The sequence below is a fragment of the Mustela nivalis genome (genome assembly GCF_964662115.1).
Source record: "Mustela nivalis genome assembly, chromosome: 11".
NCBI lineage: Eukaryota > Metazoa > Chordata > Mammalia > Carnivora > Mustelidae > Mustela > Mustela nivalis.
The window spans coordinates 74,415,248-74,433,422 of NC_139030.1; the positions used below are offsets into that span (position 1 = coordinate 74,415,248).

Consider the following 18,175-nt stretch of genomic DNA (forward strand, 5'->3'; position numbering starts at 1 on the left):
AGTTTTCACAGCCCAGGCATGTGAAGCCATTGTTGTCATTTGGCTTGTACATGAGCAGTTTATCTTCCGTTAAAAGAAATCAGCGTGTGTCCCATACCCGTGGGATGTCTGGTTCCTCCGAGGCCATGGATGCGCTTCTGACTCGCGCCTCCTGTGAGCCAGAGACCAACTCTCATGTCTGTGTACCCCAGCCAGGAGAAGGCAGCCTTTCGGGAGCTGATTGCACAGCTGGAGCTGGACCCCAAGTGCCGGGGGCTGCCCCTGTCCTCCTTCCTTATCCTGCCATTCCAGAGGATCACACGCCTCAAGCTCTTGGTCCAGGTACCAGCCTCTCCCCCCAGCCCCTGCCCTGACGTGTGGAACCGGCTTGCGTGTGCTTCTCCCGCTGCAGACTGTTTCCTTCAGTTGTTCCAGGTCTCTGCTAGCTTTCTAGGAAGTCCATTTGCTCCACAAATCTTAATGAAGCTACTACTGTGTGCCACGCAGTGGGGGAGTCAGCCTCTCTTCCCAGTGAGCCACAGTCTGGGAATTAGACCAACAGGCACACACAAGCAGGAAGTGGTCATGACTGTGAGGACAGTGAAACGGAGGGCACATGATTTGGGGGTCACTGCCTGGTCACCGCCAGTTAGGAATGTCAAGAAAGACTCTTAGACAAGTGACATCTGCACTGAGATGTGGCTGACAGAGAGGAGCCATTCAAGTGACAGATAACTGCTTATGCAAAGGCCCTGGGGCAGTGATGCTCATAGAAGGGAAGGCCAGTGGTGAGCTGAGGGGATTTGACAGGAGTAACTGCAGAGACGTTGTGAGGCCAGTTGAGGCCCTAAGGGACCAGGCAAGATGCTGGCTTCATGCTTCCATAGGAATAAGAGAGTTGCCTGATCCAACTGAGTGCCCACAACACTGCCTATGCTGAGTTAGGGGCAGGAGAGCAAGGGTGCAAATGGGAGAAGGGGTCAGGAAGCTGTGGGAGAAAGGCAGCCTGGGCTGGAGGACAGGTGGGGAGCCGAGGGTCGGGGGAAGAGGAGGAGATCCTGGAGGGAAATCAGAATTGAGATGCCCACTTGCTACTCCAGGGAAGAGGAAGGAAGAGTCAGAGCTGGACCCGCAGGAGTGATGGTGCGGCCCTTCCTGAGGCGGGGAGATAGGCGGGGGCAGGGGGACGTCAGGGTTCCAGGGAATCTCCAAGTGCCAAGTTAAAGGCAGAAGTCAGTGCAGGGCCTCTCGGCATCAAGGTGGCGTTTAGGGGAAGACATCATCAAGGAAGGAGAGATGGTTCCCAAGACCCAGCCCTGGGACACAGTGCTCAAGGACAAATAGAAGGAAGAAGGAAGCCTAGGAGGGCTGTGCCCGGGGAAGCCTGGAGAGGGGCATTTCCTGAAAGGGGACCCCATGCCTGCCTCGGGCTGCTGGGGTGTTTGGTGCAGCTGGTAAGGGGAGTGGCTTCAGAGGGCGAGGAGCTGAGAGAGTGACCTGCGAGCCACAGTTAGGGTAGCTGAGAGGTCAGACATCATGGGATGGGCAGTAGTGAGGAGGAAAGGTTGCAGCCGGTGTTGAGGGGAGCGTCAGAGGACAGGGCCCAGGGACCTGGGACCAAAGTGGGGGGCATCAGAGGAGGTAACTCCCCCCACCCCAGGGATGGCCCAAGAGAGCGCCATGTGACAACTCAGGGAGCACGAACCCGAGTCACAGGACACGGGTCAACAAAGGGTTACACGTGAGATTTTTTTTTTTCTTAACTTGGGAAAACCGAATCAGAAGATAGAGGGGGAACATTTTTAAGAAATCATAGGAAAAGAGCATATATGAATATATAAAAATTTTAACTTTTATACGATGAAAGCCAACAGAAGTAAGATCAAGACCTATTTGAATGTGTTGAGGGAGCGTGGAGGCACAGGCAAGCCGATGGCAGCCTGGAGCCCTCAGGAAGCTTCTGAGGAAAGGCCTCTGAGGCAAAAGCCATGGGAGCCTCATTTTGTTAAGTCCAGAAAATCAAACAGTTGGAAGAAAGGGCTTTTCTTCAGTAAGACCAGAGTTAATGAAGTCTCAGGGTCACTGGGACTTGGCCACAAACTGGTCCTAGGGGCAGGGCAGGGAAGTCCCCCATGGCTGCCCTGAGCATCACACGTGTGGAACCAAGGTTGCGCCCACCCCGTCAGCAGGAGGTTGCTGGCTTTACTTTGGTGTCCTTGTTAAGCACTTCCCCAACCCCCCGGGGGTGGGGGTATCTGGGGCTGCAGGTTGGCCTTCATGGTTAACCCCTGACGGAGGCCCCCATGGATCAGAATGCTCGGGCCTGGGCCTGCTGTGTGGACTCCTGCGCCCCACTGGGCTCTTCATTGTGCCACCGCTGCATGGGGGCAGGGCGGGGAGAAAAGGCCACCCAGGATCAAATTAATGCAGATTTTCCTGTGCTCAGAACATTCTGAAGAGAGTGGAAGAAAGGTCTGAGCGGGAGTGCACGGCCTTGGACGCCCACAAAGAACTGGAAATGGTGAGCTGGGCTCCCTCCTCCTTTTGTTCCCAGTGAACCATTTTCCTTGGCCGGATCCCCACCTTGTGGTCCTGCTTCCTCCTCTGTCCTCTGTCACTGTGTCTTTGGAAATCACAAATGCATTTTAGCATATGCTTTTGCAATCAAAAAAGGTCATTTGAGGGGTGCCTGGCTAGTTCAGTAGGGGGAGAGCAAGTGACTTGAGCTCAGGGTCGCAAGTTCAAGCCCCACACTGGGCATAAAGATAACTTTAAAAAAAGAAAGGAAGAAAGGAGGGAGGGAGGGTGGGAAGGAAACATCCTTCAAGTCCCCAAAACAGATAGGTGTGGCCCCAGCTGAGCGCCCAGGCTGTAGCCACGGTGACCTCTACTGCCCCCCAGAGGCCTTCTCTCTCCCAGGCCCCACGCTTGTCCTTGCTGGCTTCCAGCATCTTCCCTCCTGTGCCACTCCCAAGGATCTGGCTCTCTTTGTGCCCTGACATAGCCCTGCCCCATCCTTTTCTCCGCAAGCCTGGTCCTGTCCCCAGGCCACTCCCCTCCTGTCTACTGGGGGGACTCATGGGTCTTGGCAAGCCCTGGGCTTGCCGCCCAAGAGGGAAGACACCATGTGCATTCCTCACCCTTGGAGAAGCGGTTCCTCCTGGGAGTTGACCTCAGAGGAGGAGACTTGGGGGGGTGGGGGCGTGCTCAGCATGTATGTCCCTCCTGGCATGGGTGGTCGCCGGGCATCCTGTCCTCTGGCTGGCCCCTCCTCCTGTCCCTTACCAGTTGGCCACCTGTTAGGCTGGTCAGGGAGGGTGAATGACCCGGGAGACGGGGGACATCTTTCAGGGCCCTCCGCCTGTCTCTCCCCCACCCCGATGGGGACTCACACACCTGTCAGGCGGGGGGGTTCATCCCAGCCGCCATTGGGCCCCGGAGGGTGAGTCCTGTGACCATCTGCACCCACGAGAGGCCTGTGTGCCAAGGGCCAGGCTCTCTGTTTCTTAAGTTCCTCTGCTGTCACCTCCCTTTTCTTTCTTATCCAACGAAAGCTATACTTGTCCTTCCCATAGTTTACCTTTTCCTTAAAGGTGGACTTTTAGGGGCGCTTGGCTGGCTCAGTCGGTAGAGCGTGAAATTCTTGATCTCAGGGTTGTGGGTTTGAGCCCCTGTTTGGGTGTAGAGACTATTTAAAAAATAAAATCCAGGGGCACGGGTGGCTCATTCGTTGGGGTGTCTGTCTTTGGCTTGGGTCATGATCCTGGGGTCCTGGGATTGAGCCCCACATTGGGCTCTCTGCTCTGCGGGAGGCCTGCTTCTCCCTTTCCCACTCCCTCTGCTATGTTCTCTCTCTCACTGTGTCTCTCTCTGTTGAATAAATAAATGAAATTTTTAAAAATGAAAAAATTTTAAAAAGTAAAATCCATACAAAATAAATAAAATAAAAATAAAGGTGGATTTTTTTTTTTAATTTATAAAAGTAACTAATGTTCAGTACCAAAAAAAAAAAAAAATGGAGCGGGTGCCCATACGTAGAAGGAGGGGTAAAGATGGTCGGTTATCCCACCCCTGGCTGCTGCCGTGGGGCGCCGCCCTTGCAATACCTGCTCGTACAGCTGTAATCTTTGCTAAAGGGGCTTGTGGTTTCCAAGCTGGCTTTGCTCTCCATTTTAGTGCATATAAAATTATTGCAGTTCTTAATCATTAACGCCGTAACGAGGCTTGGACCAGCCGGTTTCAGCTGGAGGTGGTGTCTGCGTGCGTTCCGGCGCCTGAGAGGAGAGTTGGTGGCCGGGAACAGCTGGCTGCCCCTGGCCTCACATGTCCTCCTTCTTATGCCAGGTGGTGAAAGCATGCAATGAGGGTGTCAGGAAAATGAGCCGCACGGAGCAGATGATCAGTATTCAGAAGAAGATGGAGTTTAAGATCAAGGTGAGCCTGTACCGGGCTACGTGTCCCCAGCCCAGCTGGGCTGGCCTGGGGCATCTGTCCGCAGTCGGGTTCAGTGACAGGCCACCCTTGCATCTCAGTGCAGTGGCACCTTTCGTGGATATCTCCCTTGGCACCCCCAGCTGCCCCTGCCTGCTACCCGTGACCGTGCCATCACACTGGCCTGTGCTTATCTTCTGAGAGACGCCGTGCCAGGGCCCGGGAGCTGCCTGTTCTCGTTTCTTAGCTGTGAGACCTTGAGCAGTTAGTTGACATGAAGCATGTCACAGGGACCATTCCAGGGATTCTTATACTGGGGAGCTGGGGTGAGGGGGACACTGAAAATCTGACTCCAGTTACCAACCTCCCCCACCTCTCTGTCAGGCTTCAGGCATCAGTGAGCCCAAAGGGTGCCTGGGGACTGTTTTTGCTGACATGGGCACATGAGCACACCATGCCCACTGAGGGTCCCTGAGCTCTTCCTGTGTTTAGGAACTGAGCAGCCTCTGAGGATGGAGACACAGCCTTCTGTGCTCCCCCCATGTCTCCACCTGCCGGGCCAACCAGTGGATGCTGGGAGCCTCCCCACAGCTGTGGCGTGGGGGCCTGCAGACCTGGCCTGCTTGTGCCGTGACATGCAGTTCTCTCTTCTTCCCTGTGAACCGGGCTCCCGCTTTGATTCTGCAGGTGCCCACATGTACAAACACACACACACACACATACACACACACTCGTAGACACAAGTGCACATAGATACACTTAGACACAAGCACATACACAGCAGACAAATGCACAGAGGCACACACGCTTGTGTACACGGGAGCGTGCACCTTCATGCACACACATACACACACACACTGTCCTTCCTGCATTTGCCCAGGACTGCTCCATCCCCCACCCTCCCTGTACAGCACCCTTGTGCTATTGCTTGGGTTAGCACTCCAGTGAGGCTGGGAGAGGCAGGGGGGCAGCTGGAGGGGCACAGCCATCCTGATGCCATGCCCCTGCCCGCCCAGTCGGTGCCCATCATCTCCCACTCCCGCTGGCTGCTGAAGCAGGGTGAGCTGCAGCAGATGTCGGGCCCCAAAACATCCCGAACCCTGCGGACCAAGAAACTCTTCCGGGAAATTTACCTCTTCCTCTTCAACGACCTGCTGGTGATCTGCCGGCAGATACCCGGGTGAGCCACGGGGCCCATGACCCCGGGGGGCCGTGGGTGGGGCGGCGACAGCTTCAGCTTGGGCCAACAGCAACAGATTACCCCCTCGGTCGCCATGGGAGGCGGCAGTCTGGGGAGAGGGGAACCAGTGTTCAGGTGGGGGGATTCCAGAATGAGGTGAGGAGTGGTCAGAACAGTAGAGCCTGCAGGACCAGGGATGGAGGGTTCCCCGGGACCTTGGGGCCTCCTTGGGATCAACACACCCGCCCTGTCACCCTGGGTCCCCAGAGACAAGTACCAAGTATTTGACTCAGCCCCGCGGGGCCTCCTCCGCGTGGAAGAGCTGGAGGACCAGGGCCAGACGCTGGCCAACGTGTTCATCCTACGGCTGCTGGAGAACGCGGATGATCGGGAGGCCACCTACATGCTGAAAGCGACCTCTCAGTGAGTGCCCCGCGCCGCCAGCCCTGCCCCGGGACAGAGTTGGTGGCCGGGAACAGCTGGCTGCCCCTGGGGCCTCCGAGTCTCCTTCCAGGTGGAGCAAGCGAGACTCTGGGGCTCGGCATGTGCTTGGTGGCCCCCAGATTCCGTATGTCGGGCATGGTGTGTGTGTGTGTGTGCGCGTGTGCGTGTGTCCCCTCTGGGTCTCGGGTTCTGGAAGGGCCTCTCTTTCCTGATGAGATGTAGAACCCTCGGGTCTCGCTGACTGGCACCCCATGTCACTGGGTGGTCCCAGGGCCATCTTCTCACCCCTCTGAGCAGCTGGACCACCTGCTCTGCAGCCCTAGGGCTCTGGGAGGGACAGCCAAGGTCAGGTGGAAACCGTTCTGTGAGCCCCGTGTGCTGCCCTGCACTTGTCCCCACGGGATGGAGCTCACGGGGCACGGCCCCCCATCTTGGCCTAGTTCCTACCACCCAGACCAACGGCAGCCATCCCTGGTTCCGTGTCTGAGAGCCTGTGGCATCAGGGATGTCTGGGGTGTCTGGGGGGAATTCTCCCTCACCTGCTGACCTTCACACGTGTCAGGGAGATTCTGTAGGGCTCCCCACACCTCTCCCCTGGATTCTGGGCACCCCCCAGCCGTCCTGCTGTGGCCTCGTGGGGGGCCTGGCATGGTGCCGGGTGGGGGGGCGTTGCTCCGTGGTTTCGGCATGTCCTCCTCCATGTCCCAGGAGTGAGATGAAGCGCTGGATGACCTCCTTGGCCCCCAACCGGAGAACCAAGTTTGTTTCCTTCACTTCCCGGCTACTGGGTAAGTGCCCTGAGGGAGGAGGAGGCCCCAGCAGGTAGGTGCAGGCATCTGCTATCTGCGCTGCCAAGACGGCCGGGGCCAGTGCCTGCGAGCCCGCTGTTCCAGACGCCAGCGTGGCTTCCACGGCCGGAGGTGCCTGTGCACCGACCCCAAGGGAGGACATCGGTGTAACCAACTTCACAGACATTCAGATGGTTGATAATGCGATAAGTCACTGGATCTTAGGTGACAGGTCCCACAAGGAAACCAAGAGGAATCTGGGCCCAGAAGGCAAACGCCAGTGTGATTTGGGGTTGCTGGCTCTCTGAAACCTTAGTGACGGCCCACCTGCCTGCCAGAGAAACTTCTAGCCCTGACTGCTCTCCAGGTCCCGACCCTCCCACAGCAGCTCCCAGCACCACATCCCAGGGCCGAAAAGCTTCTTCCAAAGTCCAGAATAAGCCCCCCTCCTGGCCTCTTCCTCCCTTTATCCACAGACTGTGACAGCCCTTGGCCATTTTCACAGTGTTTTCTCTGGAGCCAAGTCCCCCTCTCACCCGGACAGACCCTCTCCAGTTGCTGGGGGAGTTTGCACTGCTCTGTTAGGCGTGCCTGCCCTGTTAACCGAGGAGGCGGGGGTATCCAGGGTCTGCCGGGTACAGAGTGGGACAGGGGGGCATGGCGACAGGGATGAGCCACCTCCCTTCCTCCTGCCTTCAGACTGCCCCCAGGTGCAGTGCGTGCACCCGTATGTGGCCCAGCAGCCAGATGAACTGACACTGGAGCTGGCCGACATCCTGAACATCCTGGAGAAGACGGAAGACGGTGAGGCCTGGTACCCACGCACGCACCCCCTCCCGACCCCACTGGTGCCCCACACTCTGCATCAGTCCGAGGGAGGAGGGGATAGTCCGCGCCCCGTGTGTAGAAGGAGACGTCACAGGGCTGAGGCTCAGAGACAGGCTGTTTGACAAGGGTGATGGTGGTGGCCTTGGTGTCTCCTGGCTTCATGCTGAGCGGCAGACAGTTGCTGAGGGCTCAGGAATGGGATCCAGAATCAGTATATTTGAGACACACCGTGGCATCCCAGGACCACGTTCCCCTGGAGGGGGGTCAGGGCAGTGCTTTCCCGGCTTCTGGGGAGAAAATCCAATCCGAGGGTCTCCAGCGGCAGCCGTCGAGCCGGTGCTCTCAGGGCTCCCGAGTCTCCTTCGCTGCTGCTGCTCTGGCTGGGAAGGAGACTCAGCCCTCACCCCCACAACCTGACCCTCCCCGACTCGTCCCTGCACAGGGTGGATCTTTGGCGAGCGTCTGCACGACCAGGAGAGAGGCTGGTTCCCCAGCTCCATGACTGAGGAGATCTTGAATCCCAAGATCCGGTCCCAGAACCTCAAGGAATGTTTCCGAGTCCACAAGATGGACGACCCACAGCGCAGCCAGAATAAGGATCGCAGGAAGCTGGGCAGCCGAAACCGGCAATGACCCCTGGCCGGGTCACTAGCCTGGCGGGAGGACGCGGGCGGGCCAGAGCAGCGCCGGGCTGGCAAAGCCCGACGCACAGCGGAGGGGCTCCGGGGGCAGGCAGGCGCCTCATGCAGGAGCCCGCCCACCCCTCTCGCTGCCCCGGGCTGAGTGCTCGCCTGTCTCAGCCCCCTCGCTTGCAAACTGGAGAAAGGGTGCCACGTCTTTCCTCTGCTGCATTTATAAACAAGAAAGCGTATTTTAAACAGTATTCTGCTACCTCTCCCTCTTGTCTCCTGGAGGGGGTGGATGTGGACCGGCATGCTCCAGGGGCCTTCCCAGGCACTGGGAGAGGCCCCCAACCCCGGGGGGTCCCTGGCCGAGGGCGGACTGGAAGGACTGTCATGACCCCCTGCACACGTCCTTCTCGACCCTGGAAGCCATTAGAATCCACCAGGGGAGCAGACGGACCACCCTTGCCTGAGCTTGATGAGCAGCCCGTGGTCTCCAATCCAAAGGACTGAGAGACCAAATGCCTCTGTCCTCCCCTCCCCAAGCCTCTGCCAGCCTCTGGCTGCACGGCCAGGCCCCGCTTCACGGCAGGCCTACCAGAGCTTGGCTGAGGGCCCATGCAACCTCTGGCTCCCTGACAAGCTGATGTAACTTGTGTCTTCCGGCCCCTTCAGGAGCCCAGGTGTTGTGAGGAATGAATTGGTCACTGCATCCTGTATCGATTTTGGTTCCGAGAAAAGCAAATATCATTTCTGGCTGCATTAAAAGAAGCATCATGTATAAAATAATGGAGGTGACGCGCTGTTCTTTATTGCTCTGCTGCACACAAGAATGAGGTGTTCAGTTCTGGGCAGGGAAAGAAGAACTCCTTTCAAGGCCAATGGAGTAGCATGTCCTGAAGGAAGAGGTTGAGGTGGCTTCCAGGACAGGAAGAAGCAACCAGGGTCAGGACCTCAGGGTGGAAGATTTGGGCCTCGACCTGTGGAAGGATTTCAGAAACCGAAGATGCTATTTGAGGGAGTCAGGGGTGCCCTTCTGCTGCAGTAGAAGTGAGAATGCAGGTTTGGAAGAGCACAGGGCGGCTGAGGTACCCGTGGCTGGTGATCTCAAAGGGGATCTAACACCAGGCACGGGACTAGGGCTTCCTACCTGACCAGTCACTTCCCACCTTGGGCGCTTTGTCCCACTTTGGTGCTAGCAAGTTACCCAAAGGCTGCGGTTCCTCGCCCAGCCCACGTAACCCTCACAGGTGCTCCACCGCCATCCTTGATTCTGTCCTGGAGCGTGGAGGGCCTGGAATCTGACCCTGCCCAGCCCTGCATGCCTGGGACCACCCTCTTTCTGCCAGGACACTCCTTCCTTCACTCCAGAACAGGCCCTCCCATAGAAGCCCAGGATTTGGGTCAAGTGGGACTTCGTAGCATCTTCCCACAGGCCACAACATGGCTCCTAGCATTCTTGAGACTGAGAGCCTGTGAGAATTGGATGGGTTTCTGGAACATGTATACATGTGCAACACTCTGGTTTAACAGTGAGGGGCTGATGTTCGTGGGGCCTCTGGGCTATGCGCCCAGGGGGATTACCCACCCTTAAGGCCCCCAGCAGTGGGGGCAGGGCGAAAGGGGCCAGTTTTGAGCCCTATGCTGCTCTTGGGTGGGGGAGGGAAAACCTGGGACAAAGGGGAGGGGGTGACCATTGGTCCTGGCCCTTGTCCAGCTTATCTTTTTGAGGCCGGTAAAGAGCACGCTGATTTGGATCATCTGCTTTAACTAGGGCTTTGGTGACCAGAGGTTACGTGGAATGAAGTAATGTAAACAGCTTCATGAGAACTGGTCGGTTTTAGAACAGTGTTTCACAAATGAAAACTTCGCCCGTGTGTTTTGGGCGAGCGCTCACCTGGAGTATCCAGGAGGAAAAAACTGGTCTTAGCGGGAGCAGGAGTGGTTTGGAGCTCAGGGAAGCGGAGGCGGCCGAAAGCCTTGCTAGAAACAGTGAAAGTAGAGGAGGAACAGCTTCCCTCCACCAACACCTACATCTCGGCCCGAGTATCAAACCATCACAGAGTGTGCAGACGGTCCCTCCTTCAAGCCTCCGTTCTTCTTTTTTTCCAGTTCAGGCCTCTTTCCTGCCAAGCCCTGGGCAGCTCAGCCACTATTTTAAATCCCTTCTCTCAATCACAAAAGCCAGGCTTCCCGGGAAGTGTGCAAAACCAAGCATGTGACCAAGAAAGGAGAGCCAGGGAGTTGGAGGGAGGCTGCCTGGGACTGTGGTCGGGTTGCTCCTGGGGCTCCCAGGGGTGGAGGGGTTCCCAGGGGCGCCAGAGGGACAGGTCTGGCGCTCAGAGCCGCAGATGGCCTGATGACCAGGTCAGAAAACGCCCCCACCCTCCGAACAACGCAGGCTCCGCTTGGGATCCCTGTCCTGCCCGCCCGCCCCGAGCTCCCCGCCGCGCGTCAGTCTGTGCCCCAGCGCCGGCGGCGGGCCCTGAGCACTTCGGGGACAGGAGCGGGGCCGGGGCGGCGGGAGCCAGGGGCGCGGGCAGCCGTGCGGGGTCCCCGCACGCACGTGTTGCGAGTTGTCACCCGCCCCGCTCGCCCCCACACGCACGCGCGGACACACTCGAGACACGGGGGCGCCACCGGGGTTGCAGCCGAGTCGCGCCGTGCGGCGGGGGCGCGGCCCCTTTATTCGCTTCAGGAGGCGGAAAACTTTCTCAGCGCGACGACGACGAGCGCCAGCACCACGCAGGTGGCCAGCAGGGCGGCGATGACGATGGCGGCGATGGCGCCGGGCCCCAGCGAGCCTGCGGAGGACGGAGGGCGGGTCAGCCCCCGCCGCCCGCGCCCGCCCCGCGCCCGCCCCCCGCCCCCGCCCCGGGCGGCCGCGCCTACCGCTGCCCGGGTCCAGCGGCTCCCGCGCCGTGCTGTCCTCGGGGCCCGGCGCGGCGGTGGGGGCCAGGGGCCCGGTGGCCGCGGGCTCCCGGGCGGGGCTGGTGCTCTCCACGGGGCCCTCTCCCGACGGCAGCTCGGCGGGCTCGTTCCACAGGGTGGGCGCAGGCTCCTGCGGACCCTCGGCTGCAAGGCCAAGGACAGGCGCTGGGGAGCAGGCAGCAGGGACGACAGGGACGAGGCCTCCGCAGGGAACAGACTGCGGAGGTGGCGCTGTGCGCGGGACTCTGGGGTCAGCGCTGCACCAACCGTTCCGTTTCACCGGGGCTCCAGGACCTCTGCTGGGGCCAGGCTGCTTCTGAACCCAGTGAAGACAGACTGATGGGGGCTCGGGGAGAAGTAAGGGAGAGGGGGAGGGGCCCAACAGGTTCTCCTAATAAACAGCGGTGAGCACCCGCCCAGAGCTGGCAGCCCAGCTTCGGGAAGGCCTGAGCGGGTCACTCACCCCTCCCAGCACAGCCCGCGCGGACCCTCATCTGAGCTGCTGGGCTCTGTAGGCCTGGGTGAGATGACTGACCCTTGAGAGAGGCCCCGGCAAGGCAGGGCAGGGCAGCCTTCACCCTGGAGAAGAGGCCAGGAAGGTGAGGCAACTCTCCCTTCAGGGAACGGGGTCCCTGCCTACCCAGAGCCCTATGAGGGGGCTGCTGCTGCAGGAGGTGGGGAGGAGAGGCAAACCCCTCCTTTGCTTCCCCTCCTTTGCCCTGGCCTGAGCAGAGCCACACAACCCACATGACATGGGGTCTAGTGCTCACACGTACCCCATGTTTGAAGGCTTAAACCCCAAGGGGACTCTGTATCCTAAGAAACTGATGACAGCATATTGTTGTCTCCAGACAGGACAGGGCCAGAGGGACGGCCAGAGGTGTGTGGTCAGTGTAAGGGAAGCCCCAAGAAAGGGACGAGCCCCCCTGACCCCCACAGGCTGGGGCTCAATCAGCCCATCAGTCCCGGTGCATCTTTTGTGCAGAGGCCTCTCTCTGCTCATGGGTTGGGAGTTGGCAAGGTTTGGAGTACCCAGGGGCCGCAGGGATCGGGACAGGCTGACACTGAGAGGCCTGTGTGAAAACTCCAGCCCCATATCCCCACCTCCACCATATCGGCCCATGCCAGTTTCACTCCCCTCCCCACCAAGGATCCTGGTCTGAGGGGCCCCACAGCACTACGCCAACCCCAGACCCACCCATCCTTCCCAGAGAGAAGGCCCCAGCCCCCTAGTTAAAGTTCAAGACCAGAATGACAAACAGTCTCCAGGCTCCCACCACCCTCTAGTCCTGGCTATTGGCTTTAGCAGGGTCAGAGCTCCCCAGTGCCTAATCTGAATTGTGATCCGAGGATGCTCAGCCCCCATGCAGTCCCCAGAAAGGGCTCCGCAGGCATCAGGACACCATCTCATTGACTCCAGCTGCTAGGAACTCTCTTTGAGAAAACCAAGGCTTAGGGGGGTCCGGGGAGGAGCACTGCTGGGACTCAGAAGCCCCCAGATGATGAAGTAGCAGGATACACTCCCCCCAGAAACCACCAGGGAAGTTGTGTCATTCCTGAAGCCCCAGCCAGCCTGCCTGAAGGTCCCTGGGGCACCTTTCTCTCCGAAGGCTTCACCCCCGCCCCCCACCCCAGAGCTCCCTCTGGCACAGACAAGCCCGAGCCAAGCTGCTTGAAAACTCACCGGCTTCCAGAGAGGGGCTGTGCTGGGAGGACACAAAGGGACTTTGGGGTCTCTCCTGCTAACAGTGCCCACCTGGGGCAAATCACGAGGAAACATCAGCGAAACCCAAATTCAGGGTCAGTCTTAAAATAACTGCTTTCAAAAACATCCAGGTCAAGAAAGACAAAGGAAGGCTGAGGGACTATTCCAGATTAGAGACCCAGGAGGTTGAATGCAGCATGTACTCCTGCCTGGGGAGGGGGGCGTTACGGGGTTTAGTAAGGAAGTAGGAATTTGCAGCTTGGATAACAGTATCATATCAATGCCCAGGTCCTCACTGAGAAAACTGACTGGTGATATAAAGATCCTCGTTCTTAGAAGCATTGAGGGGACAGAAGGCATGATGTCCACAGCTTACTCTTCAGTGGTCAGCGTTCAGATAGCTCAAGTGGGTAGGCAGAGACAGGAAGAAGAGCAAATGTGGTGAAGGCGATTCTAAGAGTCTGCTGGTGTTCCCTAAGATTGTTCTTGCCACTTGGAGGTAAACTCAAAATCTCTTCCCAATCCAGCTGTACAGGACTCCCCAGGCCCTGCTGCTGCAGCCTTTCCCAGGCCTAGGCTGGATCAGTTCTGAGGCTCAGCTTACAGGAGGAACCTCTGTCCTAGTCCTCAAGGGTTCCCCAAGCCGGCATCCCGTTTCAGAAAACAGCCCTGCCAAGGAGATCTCCCAGGGGCAAAAGGCCCCTGACACACGGTGTGGGGGAAGCTTCCTGCTCGCAGGGCCTGAGGCCGAACCCAAATGCCGGTGTCTGGGTCCTCCCTGGCCCCCCACCAACTGCGAAGACCACCCTGTGAGGAGGGGGGCGATAACCCTGCCAGGTCTCCGTCATCACTGACTGGGGGGGCAGGGGTCTGCAAGCCTCATAGCTGCTATGGAAGGTGCCAGGCCCTGGGCATGCTCGCCTCAGGCTCCCAGGGGCTAGGCCAGAGAAAGAGTCCAAGTATGTCCGTGGCTGGGCCCTGAGGTCTGACAGACTGCCTGTCTTCCCAGTTAAGTGGACACACCACTGGCCCCCATGGCAGAGAGGCCTCCACAGGGTTGCAGGGTACCAGACCCAGCAACCTGGGCAGCCACAGGGGAATCAGTGGCCTGGAGCTAGCAGCGCCCAGGTAAGCCTCTACCTCTGCCCTTTGCCCCACACCCCCCCCCCGGCCCCGGAGCCAGCTCTGGGGAAGAGGGGGCCTCCCTCTGAGCAGGGCGGTTGGGGGCGCACCCAGGTCTTCTCCCCTTCCACCCCCCAAAGAGCCAGCCTTACTTGGCTGCTCCCCACAGAAGCCTGGATCTTCCCTACCAGACACAATGGCTCAGGCTGCCTCATCCCTGCTCCTACCCCTGCAACACTCACCCAGGCCCTAAAGCTTGAAGGGCTGAAACCACAGGCCTCCAGATCAAAAAGGCTGGGGCCCAAGCCTGGCTCTGTCGTGCTGTCACCCACCTTGGGACCCCAGCAGACTGACTTAACTCCCCCCTCCCCGACGGCACTTCCCACCCTATGAAATGGGATTTGGATCGCATCTCTCTGAGCTCACACAAGTAGCTAACCATGCCATCCTGCTGTCCTGAGCTGCTGCCTTGGCCCCAGGGCCTCCCCGGCCGGACTCGGGCCGGTTGGGTCTGTGTGTTCTGCATTTGTTGTCACTGACCATCATGGGAGACCCCAGAGGCTCATCGGCACCCAAGAAGCCGGGGCCCGAAAGGCCGGCCAGCTCCCTGTAGCTTCTGCCGCCCAGAACTGCAGCCTGGAGTCAGCCGCCCCCCCTTCCAGCAAAGGAGGCACAGGAGCCAGGAGGAGGCTCATCCTCATCTACATGTCTCTGTATTTTCTCAATTCACTGCAATAAAAGGGGAAAACAGAGTTTAAAGGCAAGAATCCGCCTTCTCCCCAAATCCATCTTGGGGACCCCTAAGTGGAAGCTGTTGTCAGGGGGCTTGCCAGCAGGAGGGCCCATCCAAAGAGGTGTGGAGATGAGGGAGAGAAAGCCAGGCAGAGGGACTGGCACTAGCAACGTCATGGAGGACGGAGCCGACGGCCATGGAAGCTGAGCTGTGAGCCCCAAGGGGGAAGTTAGGTGAGGACCGAGAGGCAGGTAGAACTGAGGGGGGCTGTGATAGACCTAAATGCCAAGGACCAGAGTTAGCAACGTCCTGCGACTCTAACCAAGGGAACCCAAAGAAGTAGGGGACCTCGTGACACTGCCACAGGCCCGGGCATGGTGGGCTCTCCCCCAGCCCCACCGCCTCCAGCCGCCCTGCCTTTCAGTAAATAGGTTTGCTTAACACTCGCTCTGACCGCAGGGCCCCGAGGCCAGGCACCCGTGCTCACAGACAGCCTTTGTGCCCGCCATGAAGGGCCTTTTCATCCCTTCCCTGGCCCCCTGCCTGCTCAGCCTGGCCTGCTCCCCCTACTCCGGTAGCTGTACGGGCAGCCACCAGGGAGGGCAGCAGGCTGGGTCCGGACCTCAGCCACAGGGCCACTCCTTCCCTGCCCGCCTGTACGGGACCCCTGCCCACCGAGCAAAGGCAGGGGCCTGCTAGGCCTTGTACACACCTGCTCGGAGCTTCCAGCCCAGAGTGGGGTGGCTGAGAGCCTCCCAAACATCCTCCCTCCCAGACCGGCAGGAAGAACGACAGCCAAACCCCAAAGACTGCGGGGTGGAGTGGGCCCGCCTGTTCCTGGTAGGACACGTGGAGGGAGGTGAGGCCAGGTGAGGTCCTAGAGATGCCAAACACGTCCCCAAACATTCCTGTGGCAGCAGACAAAGCCCACCCACCCAGGCTGTGTATCCAGGGCCTCCAGCCAGCATCCTGGGCTGGAAGAGCTGGGCTACTCAGGGAACAAGAAACTGGACAGGAGCTCCCCTGGTGGCCCCAGAACCTGGGCAGGCCGGCGCCAACACCTTCGCCTCAACCCAGTTTGACCACCAGGCAGGGGTGGAGTGGGGTGTAGGGTGGGGTGTGGGGGATCTGCAAGGACCGCCGTCCTAAGATCTAGTCCATGGAAGATGCCACCTGATACTCAGGCCACTTTCCCAGTTCCCGGGGTGTCACACCGGGCCCCTGTCTTGCCCAGCCAGCACATCTCCCACATAAAGGGAGGCTGGCACTTTCCCAGCCTATTCGAAGAGGCGGTTCTGCCCCAAGACCACCCTGCACCCAGAAAGGGGGCTGGGGACATTGATTCACATTCCCCAACACTTCCTGAGTGTTCCAAGGTGCCAGGCCCATCCTGAAAGCTCGTGTGTCTAGACTGGGCAGGCCTACCGTCCCCTGCATGGGAGGCAGAATTGCTGCCTGCAGTTACACCCATACTACAGATGAGGAGAGGTACCGAGAGGCCGAGGAACGGTTGGTAGACAGAGCCAGAAGCAAAGCCGGGCTTCTTCCTAGGGCATCTAGAGGCCTGTGCGCCCACAGGTGCCTCACCATCATTTCTTCCTGGTGTGTGTGTCTGAGTGTGTGGCTGTCCCCCCCCCCCCCCACAGGCCTCTCACCCCCCAGAAATTCTCCCCAGGGCCATGCTTACTTAGGTGGCTGGCAGCCAGGTGCCACCCCTGTAGATGCACAGACATTCCCCCCAAAGCCCATGCCACAGAGAAGGTCTCCAGGGCTCTCCCCACCCACTCCTTTCTCCAGCTCCAGGACCACCCCCCCAACACACACATACACACAGGGGCCTGAAATATTTCTCCTTTGGCCCACCTCACAGTCAAGAGAGACTGCTTTCTTCCGAAGAAAGACCATCCAGGACCTGTCTGTGCTTTTTCTCTCTCAGGCTTTGAAGTTGGCCTGGGCCAGCCCCTCCCAGCAGAGGGCTCTAGAGCCATGCCCAGGACTGGGGCTGAGGTCTGGGGAGCCAGCACCCTGAGTCTACTGGGACCTTCCTTCTCACCACACCCCAGACCCGGCCATTTTGACCTTAGTACTGAGCCTAAGTCCAGTGTCCTCAGCATGGTTTTGCTAAGGAGTCTCAGGCTCTGTGTTCTCTCTGAAAATTTCCCTGGGCTGGGAATAGTACTTGGGTCCTCACTCTGGAAGGATGTTTCAGAAAGCCAGCAGAAGAATGGTTTGCAGGGTTGAAAAGTGAACCAGCAGGGTTCTGGGGTTTTCTGCCTAGGAGCCAGGGTCTTGTCCTGTGCTGCTTGTCCTGTGCCTGGTGCCCTATCCTGACTCCTAGATCTGGAAGCCTTCAGATTTCAGCATGCTGGGGTAATCCCCATGTCCCCCAATCTGCTGAAGTCCCTGGTCTTGCTCCCTAAATCACCCCCCTGCTTCAGGGGCCATCGTGTCCATGGCTAGCATTTCCCAGGACATTGACTCCTGGCAACCGATCTCACAGAAGCCTTCTGCAGAATCACCCCAAACGGTGGCCTGTCTCTTGGGAAGCCCAGTGGGCAACGGAGAATCCGGCCCACGGTGCTTCTTGGCCCTGGGTGGCTGGTGGCAGCAGAGTCAAGGGAGCACCCTTACCTGTGAGCACTGCTGGGGCCAGGACCCCGGAGAGCAGCAGCAGCGCCATGCGCAGGACCAGACAGAATGCCATCCTGGCCTGTGAGGGAGCGCGGCCGGAGAGCGGGACACACCGAGGACTGAGCTCCTTAACTTCACAGCGGCGGGAAGGAGGTATCAAAGGGCTGGGAAGGGTTTTCATCAATGCAAACTCTGTCCTCCTGGGACACCGTGCCCGCCCCCCACACATAAGCGCGCGCGCGCGCACACACACACACACACACACACACACACACACACTCACACACACACACACACAGCAGAGCTTAAGAACGGACTGCTTTCCTGAACTCCAAAGTAGCCCCACCCTCCGAGAGGGAAAGAAAGAGGAAATTGCTCTTTCCCTCTTTCCCTCCCCCCAGTCCTCCCTCTTTCCCTCTCTCTCTCTCTTTCTCTCTCTCTCTCTCTCACACACACACACACACACTCCTCAGCCACTGCAAGTAAGATTCTCAAACTTTAGTGTGTAAAAACACTCACCCAGGGAACTTGGAAAAGACAGATACCCCCAGCACTCTGTTCCCGAGGGTCATAGGTGGGTCCAGAGATCTGCAGTTTAGTTCCTATGGCTTTGGCTTGAGAGACTGAAGCCTAGGCAGTCAGCACTGCACAGTCTGCTCACTTTTGGGCTCCCAATGCCTGGTGGGGAGATAGCACTCAACAAGACCTTCTTAATAACAGAAGCAGTTTCTGAAGCAGTTTCTAAAGCAGTTTCAATCCAAACCCTCAGCAGCTCTAGTC

At 58.9% G+C, this 18,175-nt stretch overlaps 2 protein-coding genes across 3 annotated transcripts; one reads left to right on the forward strand and one right to left on the reverse strand.

The window, feature by feature from the left end:
- The first annotated feature begins 159 nt into the window (after positions 1–159).
- On the forward strand, positions 160–9,062 carry NGEF (neuronal guanine nucleotide exchange factor). Its single transcript, XM_082690664.1, has 8 exons — positions 160–321; positions 2,426–2,500; positions 4,324–4,413; positions 5,427–5,590; positions 5,858–6,013; positions 6,743–6,822; positions 7,522–7,626; positions 8,093–9,062. Exons 1-8 carry the CDS (start codon positions 175–177, stop codon positions 8,281–8,283), a joined length of 1,008 nt encoding a protein of 335 aa, XP_082546790.1. The 5' UTR covers positions 160–174; the 3' UTR covers positions 8,284–9,062.
- Positions 9,063–10,908: 1,846 nt separating this feature from the next.
- On the reverse strand, positions 10,909–17,979 carry SNORC (secondary ossification center associated regulator of chondrocyte maturation). 2 transcript variants are annotated; one of them, XM_082690670.1, is made up of 4 exons: positions 17,915–17,979; positions 17,396–17,559; positions 11,166–11,348; positions 10,909–11,077 (listed from the first exon to the last, which is right to left on the reverse strand). In XM_082690670.1, exons 1-4 carry the CDS (start codon positions 17,965–17,967, stop codon positions 10,968–10,970), a joined length of 510 nt encoding a protein of 169 aa, XP_082546796.1. In that variant the 5' UTR covers positions 17,968–17,979; the 3' UTR covers positions 10,909–10,967. The 2 variants fall into 2 exon arrangements, with proteins under 2 accessions (XP_082546796.1, XP_082546795.1); XM_082690669.1 differs by lacking the exon at positions 17,915–17,979 and having other exon boundaries at positions 17,396–17,658.
- Between the last annotated feature and the right edge of the window lie 196 nt (positions 17,980–18,175).